This window comes from Spermophilus citellus, assembly GCF_964194105.1.
Source record: "Spermophilus citellus genome assembly, chromosome: 1".
Classification (NCBI taxonomy): Eukaryota; Metazoa; Chordata; class Mammalia; order Rodentia; family Sciuridae; genus Spermophilus; species Spermophilus citellus.
In genome coordinates, this window is record NC_138182.1 from 148476897 (window position 1) to 148498589 (window position 21693).

The window sequence follows — 21693 nt, forward strand, 5'->3', positions numbered from 1 at the left end:
ATGGGTACAACATTGGATTTTCATAAAATTAAGAAGTTGTAGTATGCTATTTTATGATGGGTGACTATAGGTAGTGATCCTGTACTATATATCTAAAATATCTAAAAGAAAGGATTCTACAGTCTGAGAAGAGGAATAGCTGTGTCAAATGGTGGTTCTATTCCCAGCTTTCCAAGGAATCTCCATACTGCTTTCCAAATTGGCTGCACCAATTTGCAGTCCTACTAGCAGTGTATGAGTGATTTCAATGTGAATTTTCTCTATTAATTTATAACTAAATGAGCAGTCATCACCAGATCTCATAATATTTGTGACCTTAAAGTGAAAATTAAAACTGTGACTTATAATTCTTTTACATACCTAATAATTATAAGAGTGATATAAACATGTAAGCATTACTGGATGTAAAATTGATTGCCTGAGAAATAGGCTTATGGTTTCTTATTTAAAAATATAATATACAAAATTGTATCTACCCATCATAATCTTCTTTGATTCCAGCAAATTGGACTGGATGGCAGTGTACAAAAATTATAAGTACAAGAAATATAATTGACAAAAGAGATGTAATGATGATAAATCTCATAAGGGCTTTACAAGACATTTGTAATTTGGACACAATGATACCTCCCAGAAGCTGGCCAAGTGCACATCCTGGAATTAATATAACACCTAAAAAGAGGAGGAGAAAATACCATTAAAAAATAGTCAGCTGATATCATAGAAAATTCACACATTGATAAATTCCCACCTGTTCTAAAATACATCAAGAATAGTTTTAAATTAAAAGAGAAAAAGTTAAAGTTATGATAAATACCTTAACAAACCTGAACCTTATGAAAAATACAAACTTGTGATAGGGTTAAAGCATGGGTGTAACGGGCTCTTGAACAATATGGTAATATTAAACTTCTATACACTAATGGCATTTAAGATATACCAGAAACTTAACTCATGCCAAACTTAAGTGGGGAGCTGTCCTATTGAAAACTATTATTAGCTACTCTCTGTGTTTATGTATTATTTCAAGAGGCATGACTAAAGTGACAGGAGATCTCAAACAGATATTTGTGAACAAAAATTTCACCAAGCTACCATTGTATTTATAAATTGATTCAATATTGACAATGAAAGTGGGACTCTAGAATAGCCACCATAAGATATGGTTTTCCATTTAAACATAACAATTAGATAAGGGAAAACACAGAAAGAGGAGAAAAAAAGTAGGGAATGAAGAAAGAGAAATAGTTAGAAAATTATCCATGAGGATAGCACAGTAAATGCATACATTGATGCAATCCCTCTGCTACAAATATATAGCAATTAAATTGGAATATAGCAAGAGAAAATTAATACCAAAAAATTCAAAACCATCAGATAAAAGTTATGTCATAGAAGGTCTAATAATGACCAGAAAATAGTAAACAACTTCAGAATGTTCAAAAAGATATAACAATGGAGAAGTAAATGACATAAAAATGAAGAATGGGGAAGAATAAATCAGGTGTATAAAGAAAGAACAAATAAAAAACCTGGACATTAAGAAACATAATTGTTCAAATAAAAACTCAGGTGGAGACAGAAGGTGGTATATAGAGACACCAGCAATGGTTTGCTCCTCCACAGGATGGAACTTCTCATGGAGATAAGGGGCTGTGGGTTAGCACTGGGAAATGATGGCACAGGAAATGAAACTTGGTAGATTCCAAGACTAAAGAGAATAACAAAACAAGAAAAGTGGAATATCCCAACTCCTGGCAACACTTCTAGGTTGGGGAAAGGGGACTCTTCCCTCAATGGGGGCAGAGGTGAAAGAGAAAGAGTATAGCCCAGAACACTGCACCCTACAAATAAATAAATTGGTGACATGAAGTCTACACAACAATCTTTAAAGAAGAAATTGCTTCTCTCAGAGTGCTATAGCCAGGAATCATCTTAAGGAAGTTTCTGCTGTTAAGGCCTAAACTGCTTTGGGGATCCTAAAACAGCATAATCACATCTCAGGAACCACTTTGACATATGGCCACTTTGGGTAGATGAGAGGCATACAGGACAGTTATAGCTTGGGGGAGATTCCTTGACACAAATTCACTGAGAGCTTTATTTTATAGGGAGCACAGGCTGCAAGAGAAAGGGGAGTGGAGAGCAGGGCATAGCTGTTCAGCAATGGTGTTGCTTCAAGCAGGGGACAAGTCTGAAAGTGCCACAATCAGGGCTGGCAAATCACTCAAACACAGCCTCCCCCAAACATAGAACTTGGTGGGGTTCAATTGCCCTTGCAATCCTTGGAGACATTCTGGGGATTGGCCATGTCTTGTTCATTTGCCACGCCCCCAGGTGCACTTACTAAAATCCTTCAGGGCTAATATATGCCCACCCAGTGCAGTCACATTCTACCACATCTCAATTGGTTAAAAAGGTTTTGCTATAATCATGAAATTGGCCATGCCTCTGGGTGCATGCACAGACTAAAATCACCCAGAGCAAATATATATCCAGTGGGTTTCATATTCATCAAAACTCGGTCAGTGATATGGGCTCACAGCAGCTTGGACCTCAGCCATGCCCCAGGTGCACAGACTAAAAGCGTCTGGAGACAAAATACCCTGGGCTGAGTCAACATTTTCTTAACATGTAATTTCAGGATACAGCCCTCATTCTGCCTCAGCTAGTTTGGCAAGACCAGAGTGGAAGGAAAATGAGCTGCAGCTACAACCCATTACCCACCTCCATACCTAGCAGATTACACTCTTAGGAGACCCAGAGAAAGGTATTCAAAGCACCTCAATTAGAAGAATTTTTTTTTTACTTGCTTTTCCCTCTGACTATTCTATCTTTTGTTATGATTGCTTTTTTATTTCTCAGTTTTATTTTATCTTATTTTTCATTCTTTAGTTGGATTTTTCTTTTCTTTTCCACTTTCCTTTTTTTCTTTTACTTTTGATTTCTATTATTTTTCCCTTTCATTCTCTTTCTTATATATTTTTATTTTTAAATTGTAAGTGTGTGTGTTTCCAGTGCTAGGTATTGAGTCTAAGGCTTCATGCCACTGGGTAGGTGTTCTGCCTTTGAGCTTCCTCACAGATCAGATGAGAAGAATTAAACCCTGCTTCAGCCAAAATCAGTCCCACTGAAACCCTAAAGGACAATTCTATTTAAAGAAAATGGGATACATGAGCATCTAGTGGTCAACCTGCCCCAGATGGGTTTACATAGATGGAAGCTACCTCCACAGCAGCAGCATAAAGGGAAAACAAAGTGGTGTATGACCTGATGGATGTGGATACTCTACATTGGTTGCATCTGCACCAGATCAGATTGCCTAGAGCTGATAAGTCTGAAGGTGAGTCCCCCAGAGGGGGAGATAGATTTCTAGCACTTGCTTCTCCCATAAAGCAACTAGATCTATAAGAGTCTCCAGTCATAGGACAAGAGTTCTGGACCCTTCAATGCAACTGAACCAGTATCAGAGTCACCTTCAAGTACTAGAGCTATTGGAAGCAGGACCTATGTAAACTTCTAACCCATGATAGTGGCTACCCATAATAGGAGTAATCACAGAGGATACAACCCATATACTTTGCTGCCAATACCATATCTCCTGAAGAACCAGAGGGTTTCCATTCCTTCAAGAGATGCAGAGACAGAAGGTCTCTGAAACCTCAATGAAATATATTCTGAACGACAAAACAACAAATAAACAAAAAACCAAAAATCACAAAGAAGCTACAGGGATATTAAACTAGGGAATCTAGTATGAAATTTAACTGAAGATACTCAACAAAACAACAACAAACAGTATCCAAGGTAAAAAAAAAATAAGAAAAGGGAATATGTCATCACCTAAAGTTCAGAATTACCAAAGTAAGTATGAAAGTGACTGAAATTCTTGATAAAGAATTAAAAGCAATGATTTTTTTTTAAAGTTCAATGTACCTTTGCACCCTTGAATGCAAGATGGGTTACCAACAGCTCTATTGAAGCCACCCATGAAAATTCGGCTAGGGAGCTCTCTCTTGTTGCGGATGCCCGAACCCGCCAGGTCTGATCTGAAAATACAGCCTCAATGTGTGCTGGCAGTGTTTCTGTCAGTATTCGAAGGATTCAGACTTCATTAAATTGAACTAAGTGATCTTCCTCGAATGGATTTCCCAATGAAAGAGAACATGATCGTTCTTTATACATAAAGTACTAAAAAACTTTTTAAAAAAAGTTCAATGTATTTCAAGAGAATACAGATAGACAACTGAATGAATCAAGTAACATAATGCAGGATGTGAATGAAATTTTTAATTAAATGAAAAACTATAAAAAGAATCACAGAAATCTTGGAAATGTAAACTTTAATTATTCAAATTTAAAAAAACAAATTCAGTTGAAAGCCTCACAAATAGACTAGAGTGAATGGAAGGAAGAATATCAAAACTTGAAGACATGTCTAATGAAATATCAAATCCAGACAGTGGTAAAGAAAAAAATAAGAAAGAATAAACAGAGCGTACATATTCTCTGGGATATAATTAAAAGACCAAAATATATGTAATCCGAATAGACAAGTGAGAAGAGTTGCAGAATGATAGCAAAGAAAACTTACTCAATGAAATACTGGCAGAAAGTTTCACAAATCTTGGGAAAGACAAGGACATTAAAGTACAGGAGGCATTTAGAAACCCAAGTGCTCATGAAAAGAAAAGTATCTTTCTGTAGGTACTATAGTTAAAGTGCCAAAAGTGCAGAACAAGAAAAGAACAACAAAATCTGCAAGAGAGAAGCATCAAGTTGCCTTTAAAGGCAGACATTAGACTAAAATCGGATTTTGAGGCAAAAACTCTAAAGGTATGTATTTAAAGTTTTTGAAGGAAAAAAAAAACCCTGAAAGAAAAAAGATCTTTCCAGAAGAACATAAATAAAGGAATTCATGAACACTAGCAGATAAAAAGATATTTAAGAAACTTCTACACCCAGAAGAGGAAGAAAGAAGGGCACAATTATGACAGCATATGAAAGAACAAATTCTACTAGAAGACTAGACACACAAATGAAAAATAGGAAAGAATCAAATATTATCAGTACACTCAACCATCCATCTTCTGAGATGAATAAGTGAAAAAAATAAATGAACACAGAATATTCAAAACAACCTTAAGAAAAGCAATAAGTTGGCAACAAGAATAACCCTGAATGTAAATGATCTTAATTTCTTTAGTGGAAGACACAATCCGGCTGGGTAAATTAAGAAGCAGGATCCAACAATATGTTACCTACAAGTAATTTACTTCACCTGCAAAGACAAACATAGATTTAAAGTAAAAGGAGGGAAATATTACAAGTAAATGAAGGTGGTAGTAATAATTATACTTACATCTGATAAAATGGGCTTTAAAATATTGATCAAGGTAAAAGTTCATCAAAAATGTATAATGATAATAAACGCTAAATGTCGGAGCACATAATTTTGTAAAACAAACATTACCAGGTACAAGGGGAGAGATAGGCCCCAATACAATAATACTCTCACCAACAGATTCTCACCAGACCAAAAAAAAAAATCAACAAAGGCACATAAAATTACAAGATAGATCAAAGGAAATTAACAGGCATCTCCAGAATTTTCCATCTAACAGCAATATAATACACATTCTTTTCCTCAACCTATGGAAAAATTTCCAAAATAGACCATGTGTTAGGCCACAGATTGAAGTAATTTCTTGCATCTTTTCATATCACAAGAAAGTGAAACAAGTAACAAAAAGCAAGAGAAACAGAAATTGTATGAATTCAAGAGACTGAAAAACACACAGTGGACAATTAAAAAATCAGAAATTTAAAATTCATTGAATCAAGGGAAAACAGAGCAACATACCAAAACATGTGGAATACAGCAAAAGCAATCATTAGAAGGAATTATTTTAGCATTAAGAGCCTACATCAAAAAATAGAAAGATCTCAAATAAATAATGCAATGATACATCTTTGAAAAATAAGAATAAAACAAAATCAATACAGGTAAGAAATAATAAAGAGCAAAAATAAATAAAAGACAGACTAAAGGAAGAATACAAAAGATAATGAAACAAAGAGATGTTTCTTGGAAAAGAGAAACACAATGTGCAAACATAACCAAACTAGTTAAATGAAAAAGAGAGAAGACTCAGATTCAGGGACAAAAAAAGATGACATTATAACACATACCAATGAAATTCAAAGAGTAAATAGGGAGTATTTTGAAAACTATATGCCAATTAGTTAGAAAATACAGAAGAAATGGACAAATTTCTAACCACATATGGCCAACCAAAATTGAACCAAGAAGATACAAAAAACTGAAATAGAGCAATGACAAGTACTAAGATTGAATCAGTAATAAAATATCTCCCATCAAAGAAGAGCCCTTAACTGGATATCATCACTGCTGAATTTTACTACACTTTTAAGGAAGAACTAACACCAACGTTTCTCAAACTATTCCATAAAACAGAAAGAGAAAGAACCCTTCCAAAATTACTTTATGAAGCCAGTATTACTGTGCTATGAAAACCTGATAAGGACACAACAAAAAAGACAATTATAGATTAATATTCCTGATGAACATAGCTGCAAAAATTATCAATAATACTTAAAAAACAAATTCAATAGCACAACATTGTATGACATGATTAAGTTTGTTGCACTCCAGGCATACAAGGATGGTTCAACATACGTAGGTCAATAAATATAATACAACTTATAAATACTATCAAAGCAAAAAATGTGGGCTGGGGATGTGGCTCAAGTGGTAGCGTGCTCGCCTGGCATGTGTGCGGCCCGGGTTCGATCCTCAGCACCACATACCAACAAAGATGTTGTGTCCGCCGAGAACTAAAAAATAAATATTAAAAATTCTCTCTCTCTCTCTCTCTCTCTCTCTCTCTCTCTCTCTCTCTCTCCCCTCTCTCACTCTCTCTTTAAAAAAAAAAAAAAGCAAAAAATGTGATCACTTCTGCCGCAGTCTTGGCTGGGCACAGAATCACGAGCCACCACACAGCTTTGTAGATTCAAACAGCAAATCTTTATCCCCGAACTCACACCGGCCTCCATACACGTTCTGGGGCAATCCTGTTTTTCTGCCACCCAATTCACCTACTCCACGAGGCTTTCTTCCCAAAATTCTCTCTGAATCTCACAAGAACTCAATGGGAGCTCAGGCAGCAGGAACGCCCTAATTCCAGCAGCAATAATCCTCAACATCGAACTTCCCTAAAATCCAAGGTCTTAAACTGGGAACGCCCTAAACCCAAGGACCGGGATACTTCCTCAAACCTGATCAGCTCTAAACCCGGATCCGCCTTGGTCTTTGAGCAAGGTCACCTTACATGCAATGTCAACAGCGAAATCATTAACATGGGGTACGCTAGCAAGGAAATTTTGATGCGTCATTTCTACTTGGTAATGGCCCTCAGCAATTTCAGTAGATGCATAGGGCAGGGGGGGGGGGAGTAGAGTCCAGGGACAGTCAGTCCTCAAAGCCACACCCCCAATGGCCTTCTTCCTACAGCCATGTATCACCTGTTATAGTTACTACCCAGCAGCCAATTCCAATTATTAATAAATAAAATGGGTTAATTCGCTGATAAGGTCAGAGCTCCCATAATTCAGTCTTGTCATCTCTGAACATTGCTTCATCACCTAACACATGAGCTTTATTGGGCGGGGGAGGGGGGGCGTGGACACCCAGACCAATGCCATAACAAAAACCAAAGAGTTGAAAATTCAATAATCCACATAACTTCAGATTACATTTTAAATTAAATATTTTCATGATGCATATAAAAGTACATAAATAATAATTGTACACAATGGTGAATTCCCAAAGTGAACATACCTATATAATCAGCATATAATAAAAATAGAACATTATCATATGCCCAGAGGATCTTTATTGCAGTCTTCTTAAAAACTGTTTTATGTGGTATGCATACTCTTTTGTTTTATTCAGTCAACATCATGTTTGAAATTTTATTGCTTTTTATATTTTTAGTACTGGAGATTGAACCCTGGGGTGCCACTACTGAACTACATCCCTCCCCATCCCTTTTTTATTGTTCTTTTGAGATATGTTCTCACCAAGCTACTGAAGTTGGCCTTAAATTTGTGATTATCCTGCCTCAGTGCCTCTTGAGCAGCTAGGATTACAGGCTTGAATCACTGCCCCCAGCATAATCCATTTTATTTATTTATTTATTTTATTTATGGTACCAGGAATTGAACTCGGGGCACTCAACCACTGAGCCACATCCCCAGCCCTATTTTGTATTTTTAGAGACAGGTTCTCACTGAGTTGCTTAGCGTCTCATTTTTGCTGAGGCTGCCTTTGAACTCAAAATCCTCCTATCTCAACCTCCCTAGCCACTGGGATTACAGGCAGTTGTCATTGCACCCAGCAATCATTTATTTTTATGTAACATAGATAAAGATGTTAGAGTGGAAATAGGCAGAAAATATCAAGTACTCCAGAGTCTAGAATCAAAGCAGTGAGTGAACAGATGAGCAGAGAGGTGGGTGACAGAGGAAATCCATTAAGACACAAAGTTAGACAGTCAGAGATTTGGAGGGACTTGGAAATTCTGCTTACTGGTATAGAAAACAGGAAAGAATCTGCTAATCCCAAATCCAGACCAGGGCAGTCAGTGGAGTAGAGTAACAAAGTGAGAAAAAGGAAGGGCAAAGCTTACAAACTTACTTTGGCAACAATGGTAGAAACTCACACTATGTTCAGCTAGGGCAAGGACTACAAGGACACTTTGTGAAATGTGCACAGATTATCTCAAATTGCTGGTGAAACCTGTGCCATGTAGTCATTTTGAAGAGACCACACCTAAACAACTTCATTAGAAGCAATTATATTTAATCAGTTTTATCCCATCTACAGACAGCATCAAACACTACCATAGGGTGTACCACTGAAATGGGCTGTCTGGGCAATATGTGTACAAGGATCACTCATAGCTACAGGTTGCCATTTCCCCTCCCTTCACTTACAAGGGCATAGGGGTGCAGTAGAACAGAGAGCAATTCACTCTCAGGGAGTGTAGCACCTAGGGAGCAGCAACAGTCCCAGTAGTTAGCCATAATTGTACAAGCCACAGTGGATGGCAGAAGCTGCTCAGGCAGTACTATGTGCACCACAGAAATGGCCTAAAGATGTATGCCTTAAGGTGCTAGCCTCTGTCCAGTGTACTCAGAGGAGGGCCAACAATGGTGTGCCCTGACAAGTGGGAGAAGTCCAACTCCAACCCCTGTGTCCTGGTAGTGGCCCATGCATCACAGAAGTGGCCTACAGATGAATATCCCATAGACATGGCTACTGCCAAGAGCACTCATAAGTGAGCTTGCCATTGTGCATTCCACAGCAGCTGGCAGAAGTCACACATACCCAGGCAGCCCACAGCTACATGCCCTTCAGACACCAGCCACCTTTGAACACTCCCAGATGCATGCCCACCAATGCACTTGCCCCCACCAGAGGCAGACACCCCACACCTCCCAGAGGCAACTGAGAGCCACTACCACTGAATACCACATCTCTGTTATGTTCACATACTCTGAAATCTACTCAGGCAAGTTCACACCTGAACTGACAGCTCTGGGAAGAAGAAATATTTCTACATAAAGTGATACCACAAGACTGCATATCCAACCAGGGAGAGACCTGGATGCCAGGCCACAGAAAATTAGGGGTTACTCCCTCTGACCCATCACCACCAGAAAGCTATTTGGTGCACAGACACACCAAAGAATGGAGGGAGCCTCCTAGATTTGTGTCAGAAGTGTGTTGGTTAGGTTATTACTTCCCAGTCCACAGAAACTTAGAGGTAAAGCTGAGGTGTGGGCAATTACAAAGGCTCCCAAACCTCATGAACCAGAAAGGACCAACAAGTCTCTTCATCTCAAATAGCTCAGCACAGAATAACTTACATATCTTTAGAATTTGTGTTTGATATTACAGGTATTACCTTCAGTATTGATTTAATACATTTGTCCTTATTATTTCATATTATATCCCTTAATCCTATTCTATGTGTTTCTTTTAACATTTTGAAGCATTAATTGAAATTATTCCTTCTTTTTATCATATTTTTCCTTTGTCTGTTTTCTTTTTACAGCAGCTGGTCCTCTTTATACCCCCTGTTTTTTTTTCTCCCTTTTCATGCCCTATATAGTATAATAATATATTTTTTTTCTTTAATACCTAATTTCTCAGCTGGTTTTAGAGCATGATTCCCATTTTCCAATTAGGTTAGTAAAGTCAAGAAGAATATTTTCAGGAAGTTTTTTAAGGTCTGTTAGTATATAGCTTCATTCTGAAGTGGTTTCAGTTACTAGAGATTATTTGATCTCACAGTGGTGCTAAAGACTGAACATCGCAGCATAATCAAGTTGAGAAGTACTGACACTTAGATATATACCGAGGCCAGGGCATGTAGCAAAAAAGAAAGGAGCTCACTAAAAAGTCCTTTGTTTGACAGTAGAAGAGATTAAAACATATAATACTTCCAGTGCACATACAAAAAATTGACATAGAGATAGATACATGTTATATGAGAAAACAAGGTGCACTCAAAAGTTCATAACTCTCCAATACTTGATCACATAAATATCAAAGTGGAGGAAATGATGGGTAAAGATTTTAAAAATTAATTGTTAAAAAGATAAATTAATTGAAGAAAGATCTAAGGAATGAACTGAGGGAGAAAATGCAGGATATGAAAATGCATTTCAAAAGGTGAGATTCTAAAAAATCACCAAAAGAAATCCTGGAAACCAAAAAAAAAGAAATCAAATTTTCCTTTGTCATATTGTTCTTGATAGGGTTGTCTATCAAATTTATGGTAGATTTACAAAACAGGAAGAAAGTTTTTGCTATGTATTTAATTATCTGGAGGGCACTGTGTAAAATGTGTGTCAACTTTTTTTTTTCTTAAACGTTAAAATGAATCACTGGTGAGGCTATTTTACATTTGGGTTGACTATAAAATAAGCTCTTTAATGATGGATGTCATCTCACTAAAAATTTAACATCATTTATACTTTCTGTTTTCTTAAATTGTGTTTCTATGTAAGTTTTCCATTCCCCTGATACTATTAGACTTACACATGAAATATTTTTTCAAAGATGGTCTTATTCTTCTAACAATTGTAGTGTGCATTACCATCTAATCTTCTCACTTATTTTATGCTGTATATGTTTCTTGCTCAATTTTATTAATGCTTTGTCAATTTTATTAATCTTTTCAAAGAAGTAACTTTTATTCTTATTTTTTTCTAGTTTTTGGAAGCTTTGTTTGTCTTCTACTTTGGTTCTTATGGCACTATTTTCTTCCATTGTTCCCTTCTTTTTTTTCTTTCCACAGAAGATGCTATGTTATTATTAAAATAATGCAAGACAGACAGAAGCACTTCCTTGTCAATCTGACCATAACCTGAGGTCTGACCCCATTGTAACCACTATTATTAACATTCATTAAGATTCCTTTTGCTTTCACACAACATTTAACAAAGTTGTGCAACCAGACTGAGTGTAAAAAAAAAAAAAGAAAAGAAATTTACAGTCACTATGTGTAGTGACCAGGAGATCCATCAGAACTTTAGTTGATTTGCTTAGAGTATGGAGGGAATGGAGTGTATAATTTCTGTTAAAATTAAATTTCAATGTATCTTATGGTCATTTTAACCATTGATCTATTATAAAATAGTAATAAATTATCTCAGAGTTTTATGCCATGTATCCTGTGTGCTACAAGTATTCATTGATCCTATTTGAAAGATTTCCATAAAATAAATAAACTCCTATGTGAAGTCATAGATTACACATTGAATAGAATTTAGATTCTTACTGCACCTGAAAAGAAGGGGCACCCATCTTGTAGGTGGTTCTTTAGAAAATTTCAATGTACTTTTCTTGTGGTTTTAGTACACTGATGTTAATTGGTATTTCTATTTTAAAAGCTTCTGATACTTCAAATGATATCATAACTCATTAATTGCTACTCAGAGTGACTTCCTTGTGTATGTCTATGAAAAACAATTTATAATAACTAAAAAGGGAAGTTGCAGATTTTCATACTAACTAAAATGCAGCAAGAGTAGGAAAACACGAAATATATTGATTTAATAGTTTCTATGTTCAATTAAAAATGGTAAGAGGAACATGAGGTTTGAGGAAATTGACAACCTACTGAATTCAGGGGTTGCTCCTTACAGCCCTGGTTATTTGAGACATAGTGACAAGACTAAATATAGTTCACCAACTAATGGCACTTTATATGCTATCTTGGACATTGCCAAAGCCTGCTTTGGGATCCCACTCCTACCTGAAGATAAAGATCAATTATCATTCATGCTATAAGGCCTCAAATACATGTTTCAGTACACCTTCGGAGGTACCTAAACTGTCTGTAGCCATTTGCTACAAGGGAGCAGGTCAGATTTAGTCTGAGTACCCCTATATGCTGGTTTGGACCTTACACTAACAGATGGTATTTGGTTGGCTAGAGGATCAGAAGCCTCAGACTCAATAACACTGACTTAATTTTTTTATACCTTAGAGCAGTGACTTGAATCTCTCTGATTGCCTCAAGGCTGCTTTGAACTGGGAACTTCCAATGCAAAGGTGCAGGTCAAGATGGCCCAGTTGCAATGGTGACACCCAGCCTGAGAAGGCTCTGTGCAAAGGTGCACAGATGTTATCACTCTGGACCTTGAGCTAAGACACCAACTTTTGGGGATGGAGAATTCTGAACATAACAAGATAAATAATCCTAATGTCTCACCAGTCCTATGCCCTTCAGATTGCCTGCTTTGCTGAAACTTTCCCCAAAATAGCCTTTTGCCCTATATAATAAATGTGCCAAGCTAGCTCTGGGGCATTATACCTTTATCAAAGGATACTGTCCCACCTGACCCCAGCTTTCTTTCTAAATGTTTATTTGTTTGTCTTCTCTCAATCCCCCCTTGCCCCCTTGCCAGTGATTTCCTGAATTGATGGCCTCAGCTGAGAGATGGGGCTGTGGCAAAAATCCACAAGTCCTTTTTTCAAAGACTATCCTGAAAGATTCACAATGTTCTATCTCTCTGGCAGTCAAGAAGAAATTGATGTTTTTTCTTCTCTCCAAACAAAAGGTTGAGAGCATTTTTTCAGGCGCTAGAAATTAAGAGATTTTAGATGTCTTACTTTAGCATTCCACTTGGTCTTTTATTACCTAACCAACAGTGTGTATAACCCACAAATCTACATTAAAGCCAATCAACAAGCTATAGCATACTATCTACCCTGAGGTGCTACAAGTCAAATGAACCCTTTGAGCTACAAGTCCTAATGACTGATGATATTGTGCAGAGGGAAGGAGAGGAAGTTTCCACTTGATGTTTAGGACTAACTGACACTCTAAAACAGTTATTCTGCAAAACAACTATTAACTTATCACTGGCCTCCTGTTGAAACTGAAGCCTTGAAATCTAGAGACCCAATAGCTCTGGGGACTAATATTCTCATTTGGGATAGACCAAATCAGACTCAAAATTATTTGACAATATTTACTTGCCCAATGGAAATTATTTAATCAAGAACACAGGGGTAGTCAAAAGAGATGATCTAGCATTCAAATAAACACACAAGTAGATCATGTAGTCTCAGAAGTCCATAGAAATCTCTTTGAAAGGAAGTTGCCCTTGATTACCCAGGGGAATTATTGACATAGGAATTAATGACACATTATTTGTATTAATTCTGAGAGAAATTATCTCTACAATTAGAGTTATCCAATTAGAAAAGGTGGTACAAAATTTGTCTTTGATTTTATTTGAAATAATCAATGACACCATCTCAGCCCTGGAAAGCACTCTGGTAAACCTCACTCACTGATCAACGTTACAAATTACAGAATTACCCAAAACTTCTTCATTGTAGGCCAATATGGAATGTGCTATTGTTAATGTATTTTGTTATACTTGAACCAGCACCTCAGGCTACATGAAAAGGTTAATAATAGAATATTAAGGGGAAGCCTAGTGCTAAAGGATTTGTTCAGCTGACTGGGTCCAGAATCTTGAAGGTCAATGGATGAGGTCAATATAGTAGGTGGTCTCATCCTATGTCTTTGAAACTGTTAGGTTGAATTAAATACTATAAGAAACAAATTGAATGTATTTAGTCCCAATTTCTGTTGGTTAGGTTAATCAAATCAATAATGTGGTATACTCATGGAAAAATTTTTCATAATGGCCATGGAAACAGAGTTGCATCATGTTTAGGCTTTTTGGAAAATATGTAATTCAACAATGCTATTTTTTAATAGAAAAATCTACTGAAATTTTTAATTTAAAAAAGTTTTCTCCACAGGTTAAAATTTGCTTTTTATTTAGCCAAATATTTTATGTCTTTTTTCTTTCTTTTCTAGTTTTGATTTTAACCAAATTTTAGTAACAAATACCTTGTTATTTTTCTTTTATTTGTTACACTAAAAGTTACAGCCTGAAACAACTGATTATCTTTACCACTTTCCCATTACTTCTAGACCCTTATAACAATGAATTCCATTAGCAATCACTTTTGGAGAGCCAAATTCTCAATAACGAATAAAATTTATGATGTATACAATAGTGATTGTTCTTTAATGTTGAAACATAGAACAACATTGATAAATGAGCATATATCAACAAACCTATTATTACATTGGTTAAAAGGTAAGAAATTAAAGGCCACTTCATATTTGTTAATATGATAATGCAAAAAGTGATGTATTCATAGAATATAATTCCATAGCACAATTGAGATGCATTAAATAGCTACAGATCAACATGATTCTGAAGAACATAATTTCTGATGAAAAAAGTAGAAGAGTTTGTATAAATTATGTACAAATTTTAGAAATATATTGAATATATATTTTCTGAGAAGCAGAAAATGTGAGCAAACATGTATAAAAGTACACACTGTAACTTTAATAGAGTGGTTATCTAAGGGAAAGGAGCAGGAGAAATGGATTAAACAGTGATGTAATGATGTCCTTAAAATTTGATGCGTTAAAAATTATTGGTGATAGCAAAGAATTCAAATTCTTAAATTTTGGCAAATGGTGCTTTTGCAACATTTGCATACATTGCTCTTTTTATTTTCTAATTACATTAAATATTTCATATATGTATATATATATATACACACACATATATATGTAGAGTTCATACATATTTTTTTTAAATCAGCACAGTGAGAAGGAAAATTTACCTGTAAGTGTTTCTGCCATCCTGGGTGTTATTATGAACTGATTTTCTAAATATATAGGTGTAAATTCAGAAGCTCCAATCAAAACTAAGAATTCTGAGGCTTTGGACACAGCTTTGCATAAAAACACTGGATTCTTCAGTAGGATCTGAAGTAGAAATAAGTTATATAGTAATTATTACATTTTTTAGTTAAGACAAATAGATATGCCCATGCATGTTAAGGATCTATAAAAATTTACCTCCCCCAATATAAAGGGAAATAGATATATGTAATTATCAAAAATATATATATGCGGGCTGGGATGTAGCTCAGTGGCAAAGCGTCTGCCTTGCATTCGCAAAGCCCTGGGTTCAACCTCCAGTTCCAAAAAAGACAAAAAAAGAACCCCACCAAAAAAAAGATTTATATATATATATATATATATATATATATATATATATATATATATATGCAATTATACAATGTACAATTAACCCATATACCCATTCTATAAAATGTACACTTTCATTTTTATGTGCTCTCCATACCACCTATAAGTTTTATTTGTGGGCCTAGTAGCTAGTTGCAAAGATTTGGGAAAATTCTGCTCACTGATATATTTTGCATATTTATCTAGTTCAGCTTCTGAGTGCTATCTTAATTGGGATAGTGTGATATCACTATATGTATCCATCCCCATAAGACTGAATATTTATATTGCCTTTAATTTCCTATTCTAATAAGCGTGGCTATCTTAAAAACTCCTGTGCACGAACTTTTAGTGTAGTATCTGAAGGAGGGAATATCTTTGGAATTATGTATCCTTGAATGGAGTTACTAGGATATTAGGACTTAGAATAAATACTTCATTTCTCTAATATCCAGATCATTCTGCCGAGGTATCTGTTTGCGATAGCATCTCAGTATAAACAAGATCCAATTTCTTCATGTATCAACTTACACTATCCAAAATTTTTAGAGCAATTTTTTGGGTTCTGCAAGTCCTTCCAGAACTATTCTATCACTAACAGTCATTGATCTTGGAAAGGCCTATGACTGTCTCAACCAGGTAAACAAGGCTACATAACTTCTGACTTGGTCATAAATTTTGTGCAGATTTTCCAAGAATTCCATATTCATTCTAGAAAATCTCTTGGATTTAGTTTTCTATTACTAATTTATTAATGTTGTCTAGTTTTCTTCTTAGAACAGAAATCTTCAACTTGATATTATCTAATCTGTAAAATTTGAATGTACATTTTACATTATTTAAATCTTGTCTAACAAATATTTTCACACTTCTATGTTATAAAATAGTCTTTCTTTTTTAATATTGCTTTTTTAAATCTAAGGTATTTAATATGAGGGAGACCAGGTTTCATGGTATACACCTATAATCCCAGCAACTTGGAAGGCTGAGGTAAGAGGTTTGCAAGTTCAAAGCCAGCCTCAGAAACTTAGTGATGGCTTTAGCAACTTAGATCTTATCTTAAAAAAAATTAAAGAAGCCTGAGGATGTGGCCCAGTTATTAAATATCCCATTACAAAAAACAAAAACAAAAGCATTCTTTTAAAAAGGAAAAAAAAACTTAAAACACTTATGCTCAAATTTTAGGTGCACTTTAATGATTGTGTTTTATTTTTTTTTAATGAAAGAGGTTGTGACTAATTGTGAACACTATTCATGTAGTGTTCTGATGAAATTAAAATTTGATAGAATCTTAATGAAATATAATTAATTATAGAAATTATTTATGGTTTGACAAAATAACACTTGGCAAACAGAAACAAGTTAAAATGTTCTTATTTTATACAACTATAGTCATTTGTCTTAGGAAGAACTAGACTAATATAAAAATTAAAACAAATATATATATATGTATATGTGTTAAATATGTGTGTGTGTGTGTGTATTAACACATTCTACTAAAATAGTGTTGTCCTAAAAAACATTGTTTGTGTGTGTGCACATGTGTGTATTTTTTTTTCTGGAGCATTAAGGAGAAAGTCATTTTACCTAGAAAACTAAGACAAGATGTGAAAAAGGGATTTTTGTTTGTTTTGGAATGAAGAAAAGAGAGAAGGACAGTTTAAATAAAAAGATTAGCATGTACAAATAAGCAGTATGATAACATACTTGATATGATCAGGACCAAGAAAGTGATTAGAATGTGGAGAACATAGGAATAAAATCTGAAAAAAATGAGGCAAGAAAAATCAGTTAATGTTTATTATGAAGGGAGAATAAAACTACCAATGAGCGCTACAAAGAATACTCAAAGATATACTGCACACAAAAGATCCCAAAACTAATCCCAAAGCTCCCAACTATATGAAGATCAATATTAATCAACTGCATTAGAATCAGGACAGAATTTAATAAAGCAAAAAAATCAAAATGTCAGGAAACCACAAACATATATTCATAATAACACTGAATGTAAGTGATCTCAACTCCCCAATTAAAAGATACAGATTAGCAGAATGGGTCAAAAACAAGATCTAATTAAAAACCATTTTCAAAAGACTCATCTCATAGGCAAAGGCACTCATAAGCTGAAGGTAAAAGGATGGGAAAAAATAGTCCAGGCAAAAATAAAGCAGAAGAATCTCATATGTAACTAAGAAGATTTCAAGCAAAAAAAAAAAAAAAAATATATATATATATATATATATATATATATATATATATATATATTCAGAAGAAGAAAAGAAGGCCACTGCCTTCTGGTAAAGAGATCCATCCAACAAAAGAAGATATAATGATAGTAATTACATATGCCATGGATGTCAGTGTGTACTATTGTATAAAAAATACTCCTTGATACTACATCTCAGAGATATCTTACTACAATAATACTAACTGATTTAAATGTACCTTTATCACCAATAGGTCATCAAAACATAAAAGCAATATAGATATTTCTAACCTAAATAATACTATAAATCAAATAGTCCTAATAAAAACTTGAGAATATGTCACCCCAAACAGATGAATTTACCTTTTTAGCAGCTTATGAAACATTTTCCACAATGGATAATATTCTAGGTCACAATATAAATCTTAGAAAACACAAAAAATAAGAGAGAGAGAGAGAGAGAGAGAGAGAGAGAGAGAGAGAGAGAGATTGATTTAATGCCCATGCATTCTATCAGATGATAACTGAATGAAACTAGAAATCAATAACAAGAAAAAGAATGGATGCCACATAAACACATAGAGATTGAAAAACACTCTTTTAAATGAAGAATGGATCGAAGAAGAAAAGGGAGAAGAAATCAAATTCTTAGAAACAAGTGAGAATGGAGATACAGCATTTCAAAATCTCTGGGACAGTATGAACACAGTTTTAAGAGGAAAATTGATAACATTGAGTGTCATCATTTAAAAAAAAAAGATTCCAAATAAGTAACTTTATGTTCTATCTCCAGACCTTAAAAAGAAAGAACTAACTATAAAATAAGTAAAATACATAAAATAATAAAGATCATAGCCAAAATTAATAAAATCGAGAATAAAATAACAATACACAGGATAAATACAACAAAGACTTGGCTCTTTGGAAGATAAACAAGATTAATAGACTCTTAGCCAAACTAACAAAAATAAATATAGAGGACCCAAATAAACAAAATTAGAGATGGAAAGGAAAATATCACCACAGACACTACTGAAATCAGAGAATCATTAGAAACTATTTTGAAAATTTATACTCCAATAAACTGGAAATCTAAAATACACTGACAAATTTCTAGACACATATAATCTGCTTAAATTGAATCAGAAAAGATAGAGAAAACATAAACAGACCAATATCAAAATAACAAATTTGAAGCAACAATTAAAAGCCTTTCAACAAATAAAAGTCCAGGACAAGATGGATTCTTATCTGAGTTCTACCAGACGTTTAAAGAACTAACACCAGTCTTTCTCAAATTATTCTATGAAACTGAAAGAGAAAGAACACTCCCAAGTGCCTTCTATAAAGTCAGTATAACCCTGATTCCAAAACCATACAAAGACACATCAAGGAAACAAAACTACAGACCAATATTCCTGATAAATATCAATGCAAAAATCCTTAATGAAATACTACAAACCATAGTAAAAAACACATCAAGAATATAAAACAACACAGACACAACATATCGGAATCTATGGGACACACTGAAAGCAGTTCTAAGAGGAAAATTCATTGCTTGGAGTTCATTCCTTTAAAAAAGAAAAAACCAACAAATAAATGATCTCATACTTCATCTCAAAATCCTAGAAAAAGAAGAACAAAACAACAGCAAAAGAAGTAGAAGGCAAGAAATAATTAAAATCAGAGCTGAAATTAATGAAATCGAAACAAAAGAAACAATTGAAAAAATTGACAAAACTAAAAGTTGGTTCTTTGAAAAAATAAATAAAATTGACAGACCCTTAGCCATGCTAACAAAGAGAAGAAGAGAGAGAACTCAAAATTACTAGCATACGGGATGAAAAAGGCCACAACAGACACTTCAGAAATACAGAAGATAATCAGAAATTATTTTGAATCCTTATACTCCAATAAAATAGAAGATAGTGAAGGCATCGATAAATTTCTTAAGTCATATGATCTGCCCAGATTGAGTCAGGAGGATATAGACAACCTAAACAGACCAATATCAATTGAGGAAATAGAAGAAACCATCAAAAGACTACCAACTAAGAAAAGCCCAGGACCGGATGGGTATACAGCAGAGTTTTACAAAACCTTTAAAGAGGAACTAATACCAATACTTTTCAAGCTATTTCAGGAAATAGAAAAAGAGGGAGAACTTCCAAATTCATTCTACGAGGCCAACATCACCCTGATTCCTAAACCAGACAAAGACACTTCAAAGAAAGAAAACTACAGACCAGTATCTCTAATGAACCTAGATGCAAAAATCCTCAATAAAATTCTGGCGAATCGGATACAAAAACATATCAAAAAAATTGTGCACCATGATCAAGTAGGATTCATCCCTGGGATGCAAGGCTGGTTCAATATACGGAAATCAATAAATGTTATTTACCACATCAATAGACTTAAAAATAAGAACCATATGATCACCTCGATAGAATCGGAAAAAGCATTCGACAAAGTACAGCATCCCTTTATGTTCAAAACTCTAGAAAAACTAGGGATAACAGGAACATACCTCAACATTGTAAAAGCAATCTATGCTAAGCCTCAGGCTAGCATCATTCTGAATGGAGAAAAATTGAAGGCATTCCCTCTAAAATCTGGAAAAAAACAGGGATGCCCTCTCTCACCACTTCTGTTCAACATAGTTCTTGAAACACTGGCCAGAGCAATTAGACACACAAAAGAAATTAAAGGCATAAAAATAGGAAAAGAAGAACTTAAATTATCACTTTTTGCAGATGACATGATTCTATACCTAGCAGACCCAAAAGGGTCTACAAAGAAACTATTAGAGCTAATAAATGAATTCAGCAAAGTGGCAGGATATAAAATCAACATGCATAAATCAAAGGCATTCCTGTATATCAGCGACAAATCCTCTGAAATGGAAATGAGGACAACCACTCCATTCACAATATCCTCAAAAAAAATAAAATACTTGGGAATCAACCTAACAAAAGAGGTGAAAGACTTATACAATGAAAACTACAGAACCCTAAAGAGAGAAATAGAAGAAGAACTTAGAAGATGGAAAAATATACCCTGTTCATGGATAGGCAGAACTAACATCATCAAAATGGCGATATTACCAAAAGTTCTCTATAGGTTTAATGCAATGCCAATCAAAATCCCAAAGGCATTTCTTGTAGAAATAGAGAAAGCAATCATGAAATTCATATGGAAAAATAAAAGACCCAGAATAGCAAAAACAATGCTAAGCAGGAAGTGTGAATCAGGCGGTATAGCAATACCAGACTTCAAACTATACTACAGAGCAATAGTAACAAAAACAGCATGGTACTGGTACCAAAACAGGCGGGTGGACCAATGGTACAGAATAGAGGACACAGAAACCAATCCACAAAACTACAACTATTTTATATTTGATAAAGGGGCTAAAAGTATGTAATGGAGGAAGGATAGCATCTTCAACAAATGGTGCTGGGAAAACTGGAAATCCATATGCAACAAAATGAAACTGACTCCCTTTCTCTCTCCATGCACAAAAGTTAACTCAAAATGGATCAAGGAGCTTGATATCAAATCAGAGACACTGCATCTGATAGAAGAAAAAGTTGGCTACGATCTACATACTGTGGGGTCGGGCTCCAAATTCCTCAATAGGACACCCATAGCACAAAAGTTAATAACTAGAATCAACAAATGGGACTTACTCAAACTAAAAAGTTTTTTTCTCAGCAAAAGAAACAATAAGAGAGGTGAATAGGGAGCCTACATCCTGGGAATAAATCTTTACTCCTCACACTTCAGATAGAGCGCTAATATCCAGAG

At 34.8% G+C, this 21693-nt stretch overlaps 1 protein-coding gene across 1 annotated transcript in view; it reads right to left on the reverse strand.

The window, feature by feature from the left end:
* LOC308651598 (solute carrier organic anion transporter family member 6A1-like) overlaps positions 1-21693 on the reverse strand; it is a gene marked incomplete at both ends in the record, with an annotated part of 58463 nt that overhangs the window by 29027 nt on the left and 7743 nt on the right. The window contains 2 exon segments of the mRNA XM_081298941.1: positions 477-672; positions 15263-15407. Of these exon segments, the coding sequence (XP_081155067.1) occupies positions 477-672; positions 15263-15407 (341 nt within the window).